General features: G+C 35.4%; 1 protein-coding gene across 1 annotated transcript in view; it reads right to left on the bottom strand.

Moving 5' to 3' along the window:
- The window catches only part of Cftr (CF transmembrane conductance regulator), a gene marked incomplete at its 5' end in the record, with an annotated part of 143,142 nt that overhangs the window by 28,471 nt on the left and 97,931 nt on the right, over nt 1-16,740 (bottom strand). The window contains 3 exons of the mRNA XM_008837214.2: nt 7,757-7,857; nt 10,577-10,804; nt 12,186-12,336. Coding sequence (XP_008835436.1) covers nt 7,757-7,857; nt 10,577-10,804; nt 12,186-12,336 — 480 coding nt within the window. The remainder of the gene's footprint in view (nt 1-7,756; nt 7,858-10,576; nt 10,805-12,185; nt 12,337-16,740) is intronic.

Consider the following 16,740-nt stretch of genomic DNA (forward strand, 5'->3'; position numbering starts at 1 on the left):
CATTTATGAATCAGCAACAGAGCGTCTGAAAAGGGAATGTGTAGAATCTTATTCTTTCCCAAAAAGAATTGGCACTCTGTAAACTCTGCTCTGAATCTGACTATATCTCTGAATTTCCCAAAATTCTTCTTCCACTCAGTGAAATGTATGTTCAAATAGTAAATTAACCACAGCAAAGTTGAAGTCATTTTCATTCATACTTGATTTCACTATCAAAGATTCATACACTCTATAAAAAATGAATCTCAGGTTTGTGAACATCAAAGGTCAAATAATTTGGTAGATTCTGCTGAAGAAATAGAAACAAAATTATACATTTAAAATTAAATGCGAGCTGTTATTGTCAGACATAAATTAAGGAGCCTATCCCTCCTGGAAACAGGACTTCCAGGTAGGTAAGACCTAAATGGAGAAGGTTGTAGGCAGCTTTGCTGTGCTAGACATCTAAACTTTCTCACTAAGAGATAATTGACTCTATGTCTCTCTTGATTCTCCCCTCTCAATAACCCTGACAGTTCTGAATTGGATTTTAAATGTCCTACCAAGGTAATATGTTAAAGGCTTGTTCCCACATTGATGGAACTTTTGAAAAGTGGTGGAGACTTTGCAAGTTGCAGCATAATTGGAGGAAACAGATCCCTGGGGTGTGTGAAAGTTATATCCCCAGCCTAATTCCCTTTCCTTCATTCCTGGCTGCAATGTATAAACAGCCTCCTCCATCACACATTTCTGTTGCCATGATGTTCTGCCTCACCATGGGTCTAAATTAATGGAGGCAGACAACTATATACTAAAACCTCTGAAACTATAAGCCAAAACAAATATTCATCTTTTTATGTTGTTTATGTCAGGTAATTTGTCAGTACCAGGATGCTAACACAAGGGCCCCTAAAAGGGTTTATGCAAGTCAGAGGACCTGAAGCTTATGTCTCCTGGGCTTAGTGATAGACCAATTCTATCACAACCAATTAAAGTGATGGTTCAAAGCATTTGTTGTACTCAAGCAATGGAATGTTCAGAGTATCTTCTCCATCTAGTGTTTAGCTCTGTGTAGTCAGTCGCTCAACCCTTTGTTAATAACGAAGTCATCGCCTTCTCCCTGTACAGCGAGAACACAGCGCTGTGAGGATGTCAAAGATCATCATTAAGGCTGTGATGTATTCCTCAGCTTCTCAGCCTGAAAATTGCTTTGATTAGACAGAAGTTACAACATACCAAATTATTTTTAGTTTCATCTATTTGTCTTCATGGAGCTTTTAAACCTCATTTAACCCTTTTCTAAAAGAATGTCTCCTAAATATTTCCATGCGATATGTAAAGACGACAGTGTCATTGTGCTGAGTTGGCAGTTATAATGACTGCAGACTGACACACTCCTCAACCTCAGGCATAGAGGAGTCATCAGGGGAGGAGGATGGGCAGCCCAGCCCAGGGCAGTCGATTTCCTACTGAGAAGAAAAGTCTCACTGAGGCTGTAAGTAAATTAGGACTAGGTTTAGAGTTAGATATTAGCACATTCTGAAGGCAATGGACAAAAAGCAACATTGAGACAAAGCTATAGAATATTACTGTCTGAATGCTTAGATTAGTAGCTTTAGACATTACTGTAAAGACAATGATATTCTATTTCAAGGAATAACTCCTCTTCAAGATAGTCAGTGGGAAAATTTGGAATCTGAATAAAATTAAATAATGTACCAACAATTGGAAATACACAATTTTCCAAGCAAAAGTCTTACCTTACTCTCAAGCAACTAATTACACTCACTCTAGCTTATGTGATTTACTTTTTGAATTTTTATTTATTTTTATTTTATGTGTGTGATTGTTTTGCCTGCATGAATTAAAGTGCATCTGTGTTGTCCAATGCTGGAAGAGGCTAAAATAGGCATTAGCTCACCCAAAACTGGAGTCACAGACAATTGTTAGTTGTCATATGGATGCTAGGAAGGGAACCAGGTCTTCTGCAAGAGCAGCCAGTGCTCTTAACCAGAGCCATCTCAAGCCCCTGTGCTATTATTTCTGAAATGTACATGGTAGCTAGCGTACTAATAAATACAATGGGTCTGCATGGTTTCTACTAAAATATGTTTTATGGCAATTTTAATAAGAATCTAAAGCAACAAATCAAAATATTTCATCAAGTTTTCAGTATTATTCTCTAAACATCTTAATTTGGAAATACTGGAATATCCTCAAGGTATTTTGTCAGCAATCATTATGTTTTTATGTCTTTTAGATATTTAGGTATGTATCATTAACAGAGAACAAAAATGATTTGCTGCTGGTCTATCAATATAATAGTAAATGATATCCTGTAGACCAGGAGTCAACAGAACTATAGCCCATAGATCATATTCAGTCCCACATGATTATATATTGCCTATGGCTGCTTTGTCTACAGGATTGAGTTGAGTAGCTGGCAGATCACATAAATGTGCAAATCTGACAGTATTTCCTATCTCACTTTTAACAGGAAAAGTTTGCTGATACTTGTGACATGACCCACAGAAACTCAGAGCAAAGATGAATCTGAGGGAGTACTCAATCCAGTGACTCACAAGCCTGGATGCTCATTAGAATCACCTGGGGAACCTTTTAAACTATAGACAGCATGCCCTGTAACCTTGCCCCAACCAAAGGAATTGATTTCATTTGTCTTTGTGAACCCTGAAGAAGCTTTGTTTTTATAAAGTTTTTTTTTTCGTGTACTTCCAGAGTGAGAATCTGTGATCTAATCCATTCTTTGCACAAATCTATTCTCTGTACAAATGAGAAAATCTAAATCAGGAAGTTAAAACAGCAGGCACAAAGCCCTAATCAACTTCCCAAACTTATCAAACATTTTTGTATACTCCAGCAATCTATGAGGGATCTCATAAGATTCTCAGTACCAACTTAAGACTCTAGAATGTCATAGCCATGTTCACTTTTTCTTTATTGACTGTAAGTAATACATTGAGTTAAAATTCTTGGATCAGCTATAGTAACTGAAAGGTAACTTAGTCAGTGGACTCCAGTATTCAGGATAGGGCAGATATGTGGTTTTCATAAAAATCAGGAATAATTCCTATCTGTATACATGTTAATCAAGTGTTAAAATTTTGAGGTCCAAAAGAGAGACTGTCAGAGCAGGCACAAACTGAGAAAATTCTTAACCAAACTGTCTCATTTTACAGAAGAGAAAAATAAGACCCTGGGTGATGAGAGGCTATGAATTGTCTAAAGGCACACATTTATTTAGTGTCTGGGCTAGAATGAAATACAAGGCTCTCTGTAATTGGATGAGAAGACATCTTCAGACAGAGTTCATAAGTAGAAAATACACCACAAAGACTCATGAGAAGTATACAGTAAAAGACACAATCAAGAGACCATTAAAAAGAGGCAAAGAAGAACAGGATAAATCAGTTCCTTTGTCAGATCCTTATAACAGAAACTGCTTTTAATGCGAAGGCATTAGGCATCAGCAGCCATGAAAAAAAGTAAAATTTCCCCTTTCTCCTCCCAAGTTTCATATTGGTCGCTTGATCTTTACTGGAACCCAAAATAAACAGAGGAAATGAAAGAACAAAGGAGAAACAGTAGGAATTTGTATTGATAGAAAACATCTCGGATTGCACCAACCATACAAGAACTTTCTGGGAACGTCATTAATGAGAATCTAAATGCAATCCTTGTGGCTTCCTTCCTTTTACTAAGGACACACAGTAATAGGACAGTCATCTAGTAGAATCTGGGATGGTTATCTGCTGGTTCACTTGGAAAACTAAGGAACTAAGATAACATTCACAAGCTAAGAGTATTTACTTAGTTCTCCCCTATCTGGTACACAGTCCTGAAAACACATGAATTGTCAATGGCTTCATTCAAATGAAGCAATGATGAATAAGCAATTATGAGCAATTACAAGTAACTGATTAGTTATCAGGTAGTTTTATATTGGTAAGCTTAAAGTATCAGCTTTAGAATCCTCGCTGATTCTTTCTATTTATTTATGTATTTGTTTCTTCGTTTAGCTATTTATCCATTGCTCACTCTTGTTTGTTTACTTATTTATCCTTCCAGACAAACTAACAGAGTAGAAGATTTGTGTCATTTTAATAGTTCCCTAAGACTCTAGGTGTATTCTGGGGAGATATATTATATAAGAACTCATACCCAACATGTCAAATCTACTGGAAGACAGTCTAGCACTGTGTTTACAGATGCATGGAGGTATCAAGATGGTAGCTGGGTATGTTTAGAGAGCAAGAGAGATGTCTACACTAAACATATGAATCCATGATTTATCAAGAAACAGTTTTTAAACATGGGTCTAGGTAACAATAGTTAGAGAAAATGCAGTTAGAAGAGATCTCCAATACAGGCGATGTTTAAAGACCTATAAGAGATCAGGAGGAGGAGGAGAAAATGAGGTGAAGTGGGTGGTGTCAAAATTCAACCATGGTAAATACTGTGCAATAGTTGCAGGAGACAAGGATGTTGCTTTTGGCAAGATATTTGTTGTGATTCAAGTGAGAGCTGGAAATGCAATAAAGCAAATTGTGGGAAGAATAGAAGATAACAGAGAGAAGCAATCTCTCAGGAAGTTTTGCTGGAGCTAGATATTAAAGGAGAGCATTCTCTTACTAGTGAGGCAGGTATCACAAACGAAGGCAACTGTACATTATTGGCCTGGATATAGAAGGAATTATGGGGGACATATGAGTAGAGATATAATAAGGCCTACAGTAACTCATGGTCAAAGATGTCATGCCCACTGGAAGATGCTCTAGCAGTGTGATTCACGAAGGGAGAGCTAGTAGAGAACAGTGAGGGAATTCTCTGTGATCATACACATGCATTTTTATGAGGAATGTAGTAAGGTCATTGGCTGAGAGGGTAAGGAATGGAATTACTAGAATGCCTAAGATGATGCGGGGAGGAAGGAAAGAGCTATCTTTGAGAACAAACAGGAATTTATTATTAAAACATAAGAATAGGGCTAATGGATAGTTTTGAGTGTCAGTATTACAGACGTGATCATAAATACAATGTAACTTGAAGTAGCAGTTAAAGCATTATTGTAATATTGCATTCACCAGTTTAAAGCTAAAGAAAGCTAGATGTCTGTATTTAAGTCATAGGTAGAAGGTAAGAAGAGTCACACTGTCATTTTCATAAATTCATAGTCAAAGTTTGGCTCTGGGTTCATGTTTAAGCTGGGGCAGATGGGTAAAAGAAGTAGTTGTTCCAACTCTAAAGATATTTTTTCCCCTCTGAGTAGCCCTGCACTTAAAACTAAGTGGTGTCAAACAAAATATCCTATTTGTTCCATTTTAAACTCAACTCACTCTAAAAGCAGGTAAAGATTCAGTAAAGAAAATGACAACACGTTGAACTTTTTTCTTTAGAAGTGGTAAACCCAAGCCAAGTGTGATGGTGCATGCCTTTACTCTCAGCACTAAGAAGGCAGAGATAGGCAGACAGGCAGATCTCTCTGAGATTAAGGTCAGTCTGATCTAAATGGCAAGTTCTTCCAGGTTAGCTGGGGCTATAGGGAGACCCTGTCTTTAAAAAAAAAAAACAAAACAAAAAAAAAAACAAAAACCAAGTGGCGGTGACTAACACTTGGTGTTAATATCACAAATGTGAAATCTGAAGGAAGCACTGCTCAGCATTCCTCTCCTCTTATGCCCAATGTAGGATGAAGTGAAAATAAAACAAGAATATTTATTATTAGATAATTTTAGCAGAAATGTAGGTAACAGTAGCACAATGAAACAAATACGTATAGAAATGCCTACTGAAGTCTACCAGCACTCATTGGCAGTGAAATGAAAAAAAATACATATTCATTTTGATAGTCAAACAAAAGATCATAACTTTTAAAAAATGAAATCAAATACAAATATTGATACTCTTCATAGCCTGTACTATAATACAATAGGTCCTTGTAAAGGTCCTTTCACATAACAAGATGAAAGACACAATGTCAAAGAATGGGTCACAAAGTCCAGTATACCCATGTAAAAACTTGGAGAACTGAAATGCTTTAAAGTGCCTTTTGTGGATACTAGACACACAGAGTCGAAATATACTGAAGAAATGTTTGATGTCATGTATACAGGCGTGAGCCACCCAAGCTTCATAAGTCCCATCTAGCTGCACATGGATGAATATAGCTATGAATGCACCCCAACACAACTTAGTAAACTTTTCAAAAGCTTTATGATATATTTTATTTATGTATTGCAATGTTTGTTTAGTAACTTGATTTCACAGATCTTGAGTATAAAGTTTGTAGATAACAACATTGTGCTGCAATGTTGAAAGCTTGGACATGTCATTAATCCAAAAAGTAATATAGTAAAAGGAACTGTATGTGTACAAAGTGAAGAGATGTTTTTAAAATAGAGAAATAGGTAATAAATTATAAAGTCACAGTTGTAAAAATTTAAACAAATAAATAGAAGCATAGCATTTATATAATATTCTTCTGAAATTTCCGACAGAAACATATTACATGTCTTTATATGAATTCTAAAAAGCCCCCAAATATTACTAAGGAGAAGAAAGGAGATGTTAAGAAGAAGTAGTCTAATTTAAAAATATAAGGAAATTAAATTTCAAAGGATTATTAAAATACCTCAGTGAACTATAAAGATGCATAGACAGGAAGAGGGTATTAAAAGATTTAGGTTATTTCCCTTGAGATATTTTTATGATTTTTGTTTTGAGAGAAATTAAATACAGAAATTTTACAATTGAATGAATTTTTGAAATTTCACATAAAAAGTATGGAGCAATTATTTTAAATTAGGGTTCTAGAGTCTCCTGGAATGAAGTAATAAATGAATGTACTTCAAAAAGACTAAAAACAAGTCAGCGATGGGCCAGCAAAGATACCACTTGCTTCCAAGTCTGACAACTTGAATTCAATTCCTAGGATACATATGGTAGAAAGAAAACTGACTCCCCAAAGTTGCCTCTGACCCCCATACATATGCTATGTCAATGTGAATAAATAAATGTAATAATAATTTGTAAATAAATGCTTAGGGGTAAACTGATCATCACTAAGACTGGAAATTTTAAAAATATTATTATGAAAAGCTTCCGGATGCTGAATTTGAAAGGCTAGCATACATATGAACTTCTTAAACATTATGCCAAAAGCAAAAAACCATGAAGGAAAAGATTATCAAATTTATATTCAACAAACTCAAATGTGTTCTTTCATCAAAAGATGCTATAAATAAAGCCACCGGCTCAAGGGCTACATTTAAAATCTATAGAACTAACAGCTTATCTCGGACTCATAAACTACTATCATTTAAGGAAAATCGAACACAAACTAGTCTTCCTGAAAACTGAGCAAACAACATGAATAAGCAATTAACAGAATGCTGTATTAGATCTTCAAAGTGACAATTTATGAGGAGGAAAATGGATCAAGGTCACAGCTTAATGTGTAATGCAGAATGCCCTTAAATTTATCTGTTATATTTTATTTCTCCTTTTTGAAGTAGAAAAATTTATTCATAAATGCCATGATTCTACATGTATAAAACAACCCCAAGGAATAAGCACATACAGAACCTATGAAGGTTTAAGAATATCAAAATCAATACTGAACATTAGTTCGATTTCTTTTTTTACAATACATGTGTTTTATGTCTTAGACCAGGTATTATATAGTTATTCTTTATGTTATTACCTATTCTTTTGGAGTTTTCTAAATTTTTCATAAAATTGAAAAATAATAACTCACCAAACTATCCACATCAATGCTCGAGTTTACAGCCCACTGCAATGTATTCATGATGTTCATAGCTAAAGTTAGAATAATGCCAATTGATCCTTGTCCTTCACCTATATGTGGAAAAAGTTATGGATAAACGTTATTGCCCTCTTCTGTGAACTACCTTATTCATACTTCTTTTATCTTACATATCTAATTAAATTCAAATTTCAATTTTATGCTGTTAGCATCTATTAGGAACAGAAATGCCCTCATACAGTAAGTTTCCAACCAATTTTTAAAAAATCTAACAATGATTGAATATTTTTTAAAAAGTTCCCCTTCTAAAACTGTTTAGGTCCTGAAGGAATTTTTGACATTCGGTAGAGACCTATTTGTCTCTTCTATGATTACTTCGCATTTAAATAGTTCTCAAAAAAAAAAAAAAAAAAAAAAAAAAAAAAAAAAACACTAGATTGCACAACAGAAAAGAAAGCCCTGGGTTGAAATGAGCTCCTCTAGAAAGAGTAAGAGTCAAAAAGAAAAAAGAGGACACATAATCTGAGTAGCATGGGCAGGAGGTTTAGATACACTTAATATCTTTGCAAGAAGGACTTTCTCTACTAATCAGGGAAGAAAGTAGACTTTGTGTGTTACCAGGCAGTCATCAAATTAATAGATCAGTCATTTGGAAAGAGAGAAGTTTGCCCATTATGTAAAAAGAAAGAAGGAAAAAAACAATGGATGTGCCTGGAAAGGACAGGGCTAAAGTGTTATATTAGAGTCAATGTTTTTAGAACTAAAAAGAGACACTAATTAAAATTCAAAAATAGAGCTGAAGAGATGGCACAGCCGTTAAAGGCTTAGGCTCACAACCAAAAAGACAAAATTGAAAAAATATTCAGAATTATGGCCATAAAAATTTCTAAGACAAGTGTTCATAAACTATAAATTCAGGCTCCCAGCTGATAGTTCTTACATCTAGCAATGCATGATGATATTGTCAGAGGCTTTAAAAATTGTTAGGAATAATTCACCGTATTGAATGAAATGTTTTATGTTTTTGAGTCCTCTAACTGAAGTATGCTATGGACAGCACATGCCTGCTTTGCTAGCAACAAATAATTTAATTCAAATTGTTAAAATACACCTGAGGCTCCAATATATCTCTGTTCTGAAGGATAAAAAGAAAGATAAAATTTTGATCATAACAAGAAGTAATGTGACAGTTATTGGACATTTACAGCAGACAAGGCATACACTATGTTGTTTTGCACAAACTATTATATTCAATGCAATAGATTAGTGTAAATGTGTCTCTTTACACACAAGGGGATTATAGAAGATAATTAATGCTTGCAAGTTAATATTGTTTTATATGATTAATAGAGTTAATAAGACCAGCAGAGCAGGGTTGATAATAGCTGGGTTTCCAACATCCTCTTAGGTTGTGCTTCTGGTCTGACCAGAAGGTTCTGTGTTATGCTGATTGTTACTGATGTTTTGACCTCGGCAAATAAGGACTCAGTCATACCCCTAATCATTCTGATATATAGCATGTGATACCACAGTTTTAATTAATTGTTAAAACATCTTCATTCATGTAATTCAGTCACATTTGATCCTCTTTCAAGCAACTTATTTAAAAATGGTCAATACTCTAAAGAAGCAATTCATTTTAAAGGTACTCACTGTGAGTACCTTGAAATGACTACACTGTGGTAGATTCACTTACTTGCCTAGCCATTTACTTTCTTTTTATAGACTCATTTCCCAGTAATAAAGCAGGGAGAGAGCAAAAAATGAAATTAACTGTCTTAACTGCCATTATATGATCTGCAGGTGGACCCTAGAACAAATGGAGTCTATTTTCTGTCTTCCTTAGGACTTTGTTATTCAATACGGGATCTCTACTGTTAATTCAAGAGGCAGAATGGAAAAGTAACATGAAGTTCCTATGGTATGATCCTGGTAAATCAAGAAAATCAATCTTCAGAGAAATGGCTAAAGCAGACATAGAAGGAAATGAACACATACCAGCAGCTGGACTCAAGAGATAGAAGGCTATCTATCCCTGACTCTCCAAGGCTTGCTCTGGTCCCTCCAGGTGTCCACTGGTGACAGCTTCCCTGAAGCTGTATAAGGCATACCTATAACTCTTCAATGGTTTCTGTTCTTACAAACAAACTGCAGATCTGACATTGATGTGGCATTTGCTCTGAACTTTTGCCCATATACAAAATAATACATAATATTTTATATAATATATAATATAGATTTATATTTTATTTATTATGACATACTTTGTGTTTTTCACCCTAAGATCCTACAATTTAACAATCTTTGTAATTTGAAAAGCATTGCACCTTAAGTTATTTTCCTTCTGTTTTATTTTTTGTTCATGCAAAATTCAAATTACGTAAAGAATTTTACTATGTGTTTGTAGGAAGGGTGAAAGGAGAATTGGTGTGTGTGCACATGCATGCATGTGAGCACGCACGTGTTCCTTTTCCCCTATTCAAAAAGTTATTTCATAAAGAAACCTATTAATTTTGAAGCCAGAACCTCTTGTCAACATTAACCTAAAAAAACTTTTTTCCTATAAATCACATTTTTGCTACCTTACTCTACATCTCATTTTTTAAACTGTGAAACCAGGAAAAATACTATATATAGCCTTATATCAAATAAATTATTCAGTAATAAAACAGAAAAGAAAAGAAATCATTTGTAATGATTAATATGCTACAAAATCTAAAGAAATCTAACCTTATTTATTTAAATGTATAGCACTTTTACATTAACAAGGATTTGACGTAAATGTTTAGCTAAATGGTAAGTTCACAGTACCTGTTGTTAAAATAGAAACGAAGGTAACAACAATGAAGAAGAGGACAAAAATCATTTCTATTCTCATTTGGAACCAGCGCAAAGTTGACAAATACATAAACCAATTAGCAGTATGTAAATTCAGAGCTTTGTGGAACAGAGTTTCAAAGTAAGGTTGGCGTCCAAAGGCACGAAGTGTCCATAGTCCTTTTAAGCTTGTAACAAGGTGGGTGAAAATTGGACTCCTGCCTGTGAATCATCCCATAGAAAAGAATTTAAGTCTTGTAAATACAAAAATATAATTTCACACTACCATTTATGAAAGAAAAAATTAGAGAAATCGCACCATAAATATCTCCAGTTAGAGGAGCTTTCACCCTGAGTAGGTAGGATTTCTCACTTTTCTAATGTATTACCTTTCCTTTAACTTGCCAGTCTTGGCTGAGAACTTATTATAGAATCATTATGATAGCCTACTCACCTTTCTTGGCAAACACTGAGCATCCCCTCCCCAGTTAATTCTAGATTATTAACTACTAATTTGTGTGATTTGATTTAGCTCATAATATTCAAATAAGAAACACATTTGAAATTTATTCCCTGAAAAAGTCCTACACTAAGGCTCTTTCTTGAAGATATCCTTCCCAGAGAGCTCAAAGACTGGAGGCACACCAGAAGGAGACCAGCACATAAAGGAAAGATCTAAAGACAGTAAGTCAAAGGGACAAATTCTGTCCAGTATCATTTGGAACCCCAGAGAAACTTTTAGAAATAGCAGCATTATCACTTTTAATTTGATGATATAAGAAATTATTGGGGGCTGGAATAGTGATTAAAAGCACTGGCTGTTCTCACAGAAGATGTAGGTTCGAATCACAGCACCCACATGGTAGCTAACAACTGTCAGTAGCTCCAGTTCCAGGGGATCTCTTGCCCAATTCTGTCCTCTGCAGGCATTGCGTGACACAGAGGCACTAACATACATGCAGGCAATACACTTATACACATAAAATAAAAATTAATTAATTAATTTTTAAAAAGAAATTAAGAACACCAACTATAAGACTCTATGTACTTGTTTGAAAACCAAAATAGAATAATATTGACAAAATCAATTCATATGCACTTTATAATAATGTAATTTCCTTTTATATACATCTCAAAAAGTCATTGTTTGGCTGGGGAGATAGCTCAGTGGGTAAAATGCTTGCTGCATAAGAATGAGGACCTGAGATCAGGTTCCCAGCATCCATGCCAGTAGCCAGGCATGGTGTTGCACATCTGTAATCCTAGCACTGAGGGTGATGACAGGTGGATTCCAGGGGCTCTCTGGCCAGTCATCTAGCTGAAGCAGCTAGATCCAGGTTCAGTGACAGGCAGTCTCAAAAAATAAAGTGGCAAGTGACCGAGGAAGATATCCTGACATCAACCTCTGACTTCCTCATACACCTGCATGACAAATGCATATGCTCACATGCATAAACATGCATTCACACAACTCATTATTATGTGATATTGGACTTTTTAAAGGAAGAAAACATTTTTGGAAAGCTGAGTAACAGAAATGGATCACTCAAATCTCTTGCGGCTCTCCCACCCTCAGGAGAGGCCTGCATATTCCATACTGTACCTTCAGATTCCAGCTGTTTGAGTTGTTGGGAGGTTTGGAGGAAGTATGCTCTCAGCAAAACAAAAGCTGCTATGACTGGCACAGTTGCTAGGAAGATGTAGGGTTGTAAAATCGAGACAACTATTATCGCTCCAATCACAATAAATAACAACTGTAGGATCAAAGAAAACATGCCAATGAGAGTTTTCACTTTGTGAAGTGGACTGGGTCTGTTGATTTATAACTACACATGCTCTTGCACTGGTCCATTCTTTTTCAGGTAGCCACCTCACAGGCAGTGTTTTTTTGTAGCACCTATGAAAATGATCCCCCCCGCCTTTTTTTTTCAGTTGGCTGATAATTACCATTTTTGGAGTTTTGAAAATGTGGTATTCTTTGATCTCGGGATATTTTTATTTCCCAGATACTTCAAATTGTACGGTAATTCAATTTAAGTGACTATGATTTTCTTCATCCAGTCCTTTGAAAAACAAACTACTGAAATAATTTCAGGTTAAATATTAAATTTTATAATTAATTTTTTTAGATATTTTGAAAATGGGGTATTTTTCTAAAGCCTTTTGAGTAACAAATATTCTGGTTTAAATACCAGGTTGAGTGGCTAGAAAGAATGCTCAGTGATTAAGAGCACTGGCTGCTCTTGTAGAGGACCTGGGTTCTAATCCCAGCACCTACATAGCAGCTAACAACCATCCCTAATTCCAGTTCCAGGGGATCTGATGTCCTCTTCTGACCTCTGTGGGCATTGCAAGACATGGGTACACTTACACACATACAGGCAATACACTCATACACATAAAATAATAAAACATTTACATATACATTATATGAACCTATACACACACACCTGTATATATATATATATATACAGGTTGATTCATGTAGGCAAGCTAACTTCTGACTCTAGTTTGCTTCTTGTTTAATACAGAAAGAAGTTATACTTAATACATCTTACTTCCTCAACTTTCTTATTCCTATTCTTTGAAATAAATGGAGAGACTCCAATAACTCAAAAAGATTATGGGAGATGGTTGATTTAATTTGAAATTAGATAATTTTTTTCTATACATACTGTCAAAATGAGTTTTGTATGTCAGTTGAGCTCATCCATCACAGACATCTCTTTATATTATCCACCAAAAAAAATAGAGCACTGTTGGCACTCTTAACACGTTTACCAAATGAATGTTCTACATTTCTATATAGTATATACATGCATTTTTAAAAGATAAAATGTCTGTTAACATTTATTCCATAATAATTAGTTGAATAAGTTAACAACAATAACTTTAAAAAAATTAAACTAAAAAAAAATCAACCTATTATAACATCCATTCGCTAATCAGTGAGACAATTCTCCACCAGTTTTCAAGGATTTTTGAACTGATGGGGTAAAGAGGCAGGAATAGGGTGGTTCTCAGATCTTCACAAATCTCTAAGTGGTTTGCTACTTCCATCTAAAATGTCATATGATCACAACTTTGGTGTGCTTTTCTAAGTGACAATGCCTTGATAGCTCTAGATATCACATACTGGAATGCCAGCCAATCATTCTTCAACAAATTCTTGGATGGATATTATACTGTGTATTGAACTAGGTACATTATGACCCAGTAATCTAAAGAAAGTCTTCCATCTTCCATTCTTGGCCTGCAAATATCAGCAGTAGAATGAGAAAATCCCAAATGTTTAGTCAAAATACTTTATCGATGACAAACTTTTTTAAATATTTGGGCTAATTATTTCTCTAAAATAAGAGCTTTGGGAAGAGAGGAAGAAAGAAGCAGAGAGGGAGTGGGAGAGGGAAAGGGAGAGGTGGTAGAGAGGTAGAGAGGTGAAGGAGAGGGAGAGAGAGAGAGACAGAGACAGAGACAGAGACAGAATTTCCAGGCACGATTAGTTAATAGAATGAATATGATTTAATTTAAATGTTTCATTGTATTAAATATCAGCATGCCTGAAAGACAACTGTTGTTGCAGTACTAATATTAGAGAAACATTCAGCTACTCTACTGGGATCTAGATCTTTTGGTTGCTGTTGATGGTTATAAACTGCATTGAATTAATTCTTATTCATGCTATTTTTACCATGTAATAACAAATTTATGATGGCTTCCTAACACTGAATGGGAAAATGATTCTATGAGGATCAAAGAAAGTCTATTCTTTAACTTATCTTCTGTTGAAAGCACCATTTCCTTTTCAGTGATTCCATATTGGAGATTCCTGGTACTGAAATTGTAACTGTGTTAAAGTAAAACAGGTAACACCATAGTTTGGACCCTGTATTACTTTTGTATCCTTGTAACAAGGTACCTGACAGAACAACTTAAGCAAGAAAGTCTTATTTTGTTTACAGTTTCAAAAGGTGTAACTATGCTAACATGCCCCATGTGATAAGTCCTACTTTCACAGATGCAGGAGTGGATGGTAAAAGCTGGTCTACACTTCTTGGTTGAGTCAGGAAGCAGAGAGAGCCTGCTTTTTCCTACTTTACTCCTTCATCTTGTTCTCTGTGCTCATGGGATGATTCCACACATTTTCAGAGTAGACCTTACCCCCTTAATGAATCCTTGCTGGAAATGCTCTCAGAGATCCACTTAGAAGTGTGTCTCATCAATCTTCCTTCTAAATCCACTCAACCTGACAATCCAAACCACTGTCACAGATTTAAATACTTCTGCAAAGGCCCATGAGTCAAAGATTTAGTCAGCATCTCCTTGCTATTGGGAGGTAATGGAGCCTATAAAGGAGAGGCCTAACAAGTGGTATTTGAGACACTACGTATGTCCCTGCAGTGGATAGTGGAACCAAATCCCCTTCTTTGTCCTATTTTTTTAAATAGCTTCTGGCTATGATATGAGAGATCTTATTTTACCATTTCATAAGATATCACATCATGCTGCAGGCCTAAAATCAACAGGGCCAACCCATCATGGACTAAAATCTCTAAAACTGTCGATCAAAATAAATTTTATTGTTCCATAAATTGATTTAGTTCAGATATTTGTACAGTAGTGGGAAGCTGACAAACACAAGTGGGGCTGGGTAGTCAACTGAGCAAGATATTACATTGGGTTTAGACAAGAATAGAGAAGGTATATTTGGAAGTAATGTAACATTCACAGATGGTCAGATTTCCAACTACTAAAAACACCTAAACATAACATAAATCAAAAAATGACTTAAAAATAATTTATTTGCCCCTGTGTGTGGCCAGACTCAGAGACCGATGTCAGAGCCTAGTAATTAAGTACTGTGTAAAAATTAATGCTTGTTAATCCAATTATTCAAAGAAATCTTAAATCCTAGTTTGTAATTCATAATGAATCAGATGAAAGTCATTTCAGTCAAGGCATATTACTGAGAGCTAATGAAAGTAAGAGAGGAAGAAAGGAAAAAAGAGATAGAAAGAAGGAAGAAAGGAAGGAAGGGAGGGAGAGGGAGTGAGGGAGGTAGGGAGGGAGGGAGGGAAGGAGGGATGGAGAGGGATTTCATAAACTAAAATCTGAGCACACATTTCTAATTCCTGTTAATCTTTACTGAAATCCAAAATATCCTCATCAAAAATAGATAAAAATTAAAAAACCAAAATATTAACACTTAAAAGGTGCTACATAATCATGCTATATGAAGTAGACACATTTTGCCCACCAAACACGTTTAAAAACATTCCTGATTGTGAAGGCCCCATGGAGCTTGCCTGGGAGAAGGAACAGGTAGATATTAACATTAATTAGGAATCTGTAGAGTCATTTTCAAATGCCCATTTTAAACTATGCAATACACACTGGCTTTGGCACCAAATCCATGAAATACAGGAATTCCTTGAAAATGTCCAAGCAAGGAACTAATGGAGATTAGTAGCATGAACAGAGGGGCAGTGAGAAGGCATGAAAGACGCACTACTGAAATAAACAATGGGTAGTTGGTGTGTAGCCATATGCTGGGATTAAAAAAAAAAAAAGAAATAAAAAATCCTTAAAGTTTGAAGCTGATAACAGAATGTTTGAGTATTTAAAAATGTGTATGCTAGCCGGGCATGGTGGAACATGCCTTTAATCCCAGCACTCGAGAGACAGAGGCTGGTGGACCTCTGTGAGTTCAAGGCCAGCCTGGTCTACATAGTGAGTTCCAGGACAGCTGGGGCTAAAGGAGACCCTGCCTCAAAAAGATTTTTAAAAATGTGTATGCTTCTGTTTCATGAGGAAGGTATTCACTCAGATTAAGACGCTTGATGCTAGAGCACAGTTTTTCTATTTCCTTCCTTTCAAGAATACATTTGAGAAGGATATTAATAAGGGAGAAAGGGGGGAAATGGGGGCACCTTAAGTGGGAAAACCATGATGGAGGGGTGAAACAATGTGAGAGATAAACAATGCCTAGCTAGTTTTGAAAACCAGAGGGAACCATAATACGCCTACAACCTACTGACAAATTATACATAGCAGATCAAGAAATATATGTCTAGGTAAGGTTTATCTGAGAACAACTGATCTTTGCCCAAGATTTATCTATATGACACACAATAATTAAAAATACTAGACTAGTGGAA

Source organism: Nannospalax galili, unplaced genomic scaffold (genome assembly GCF_000622305.1).
Source record: "Nannospalax galili isolate Female #2095 unplaced genomic scaffold, S.galili_v1.0 scaffold171, whole genome shotgun sequence".
Taxonomy (NCBI): domain Eukaryota; kingdom Metazoa; phylum Chordata; class Mammalia; order Rodentia; family Spalacidae; genus Nannospalax; species Nannospalax galili.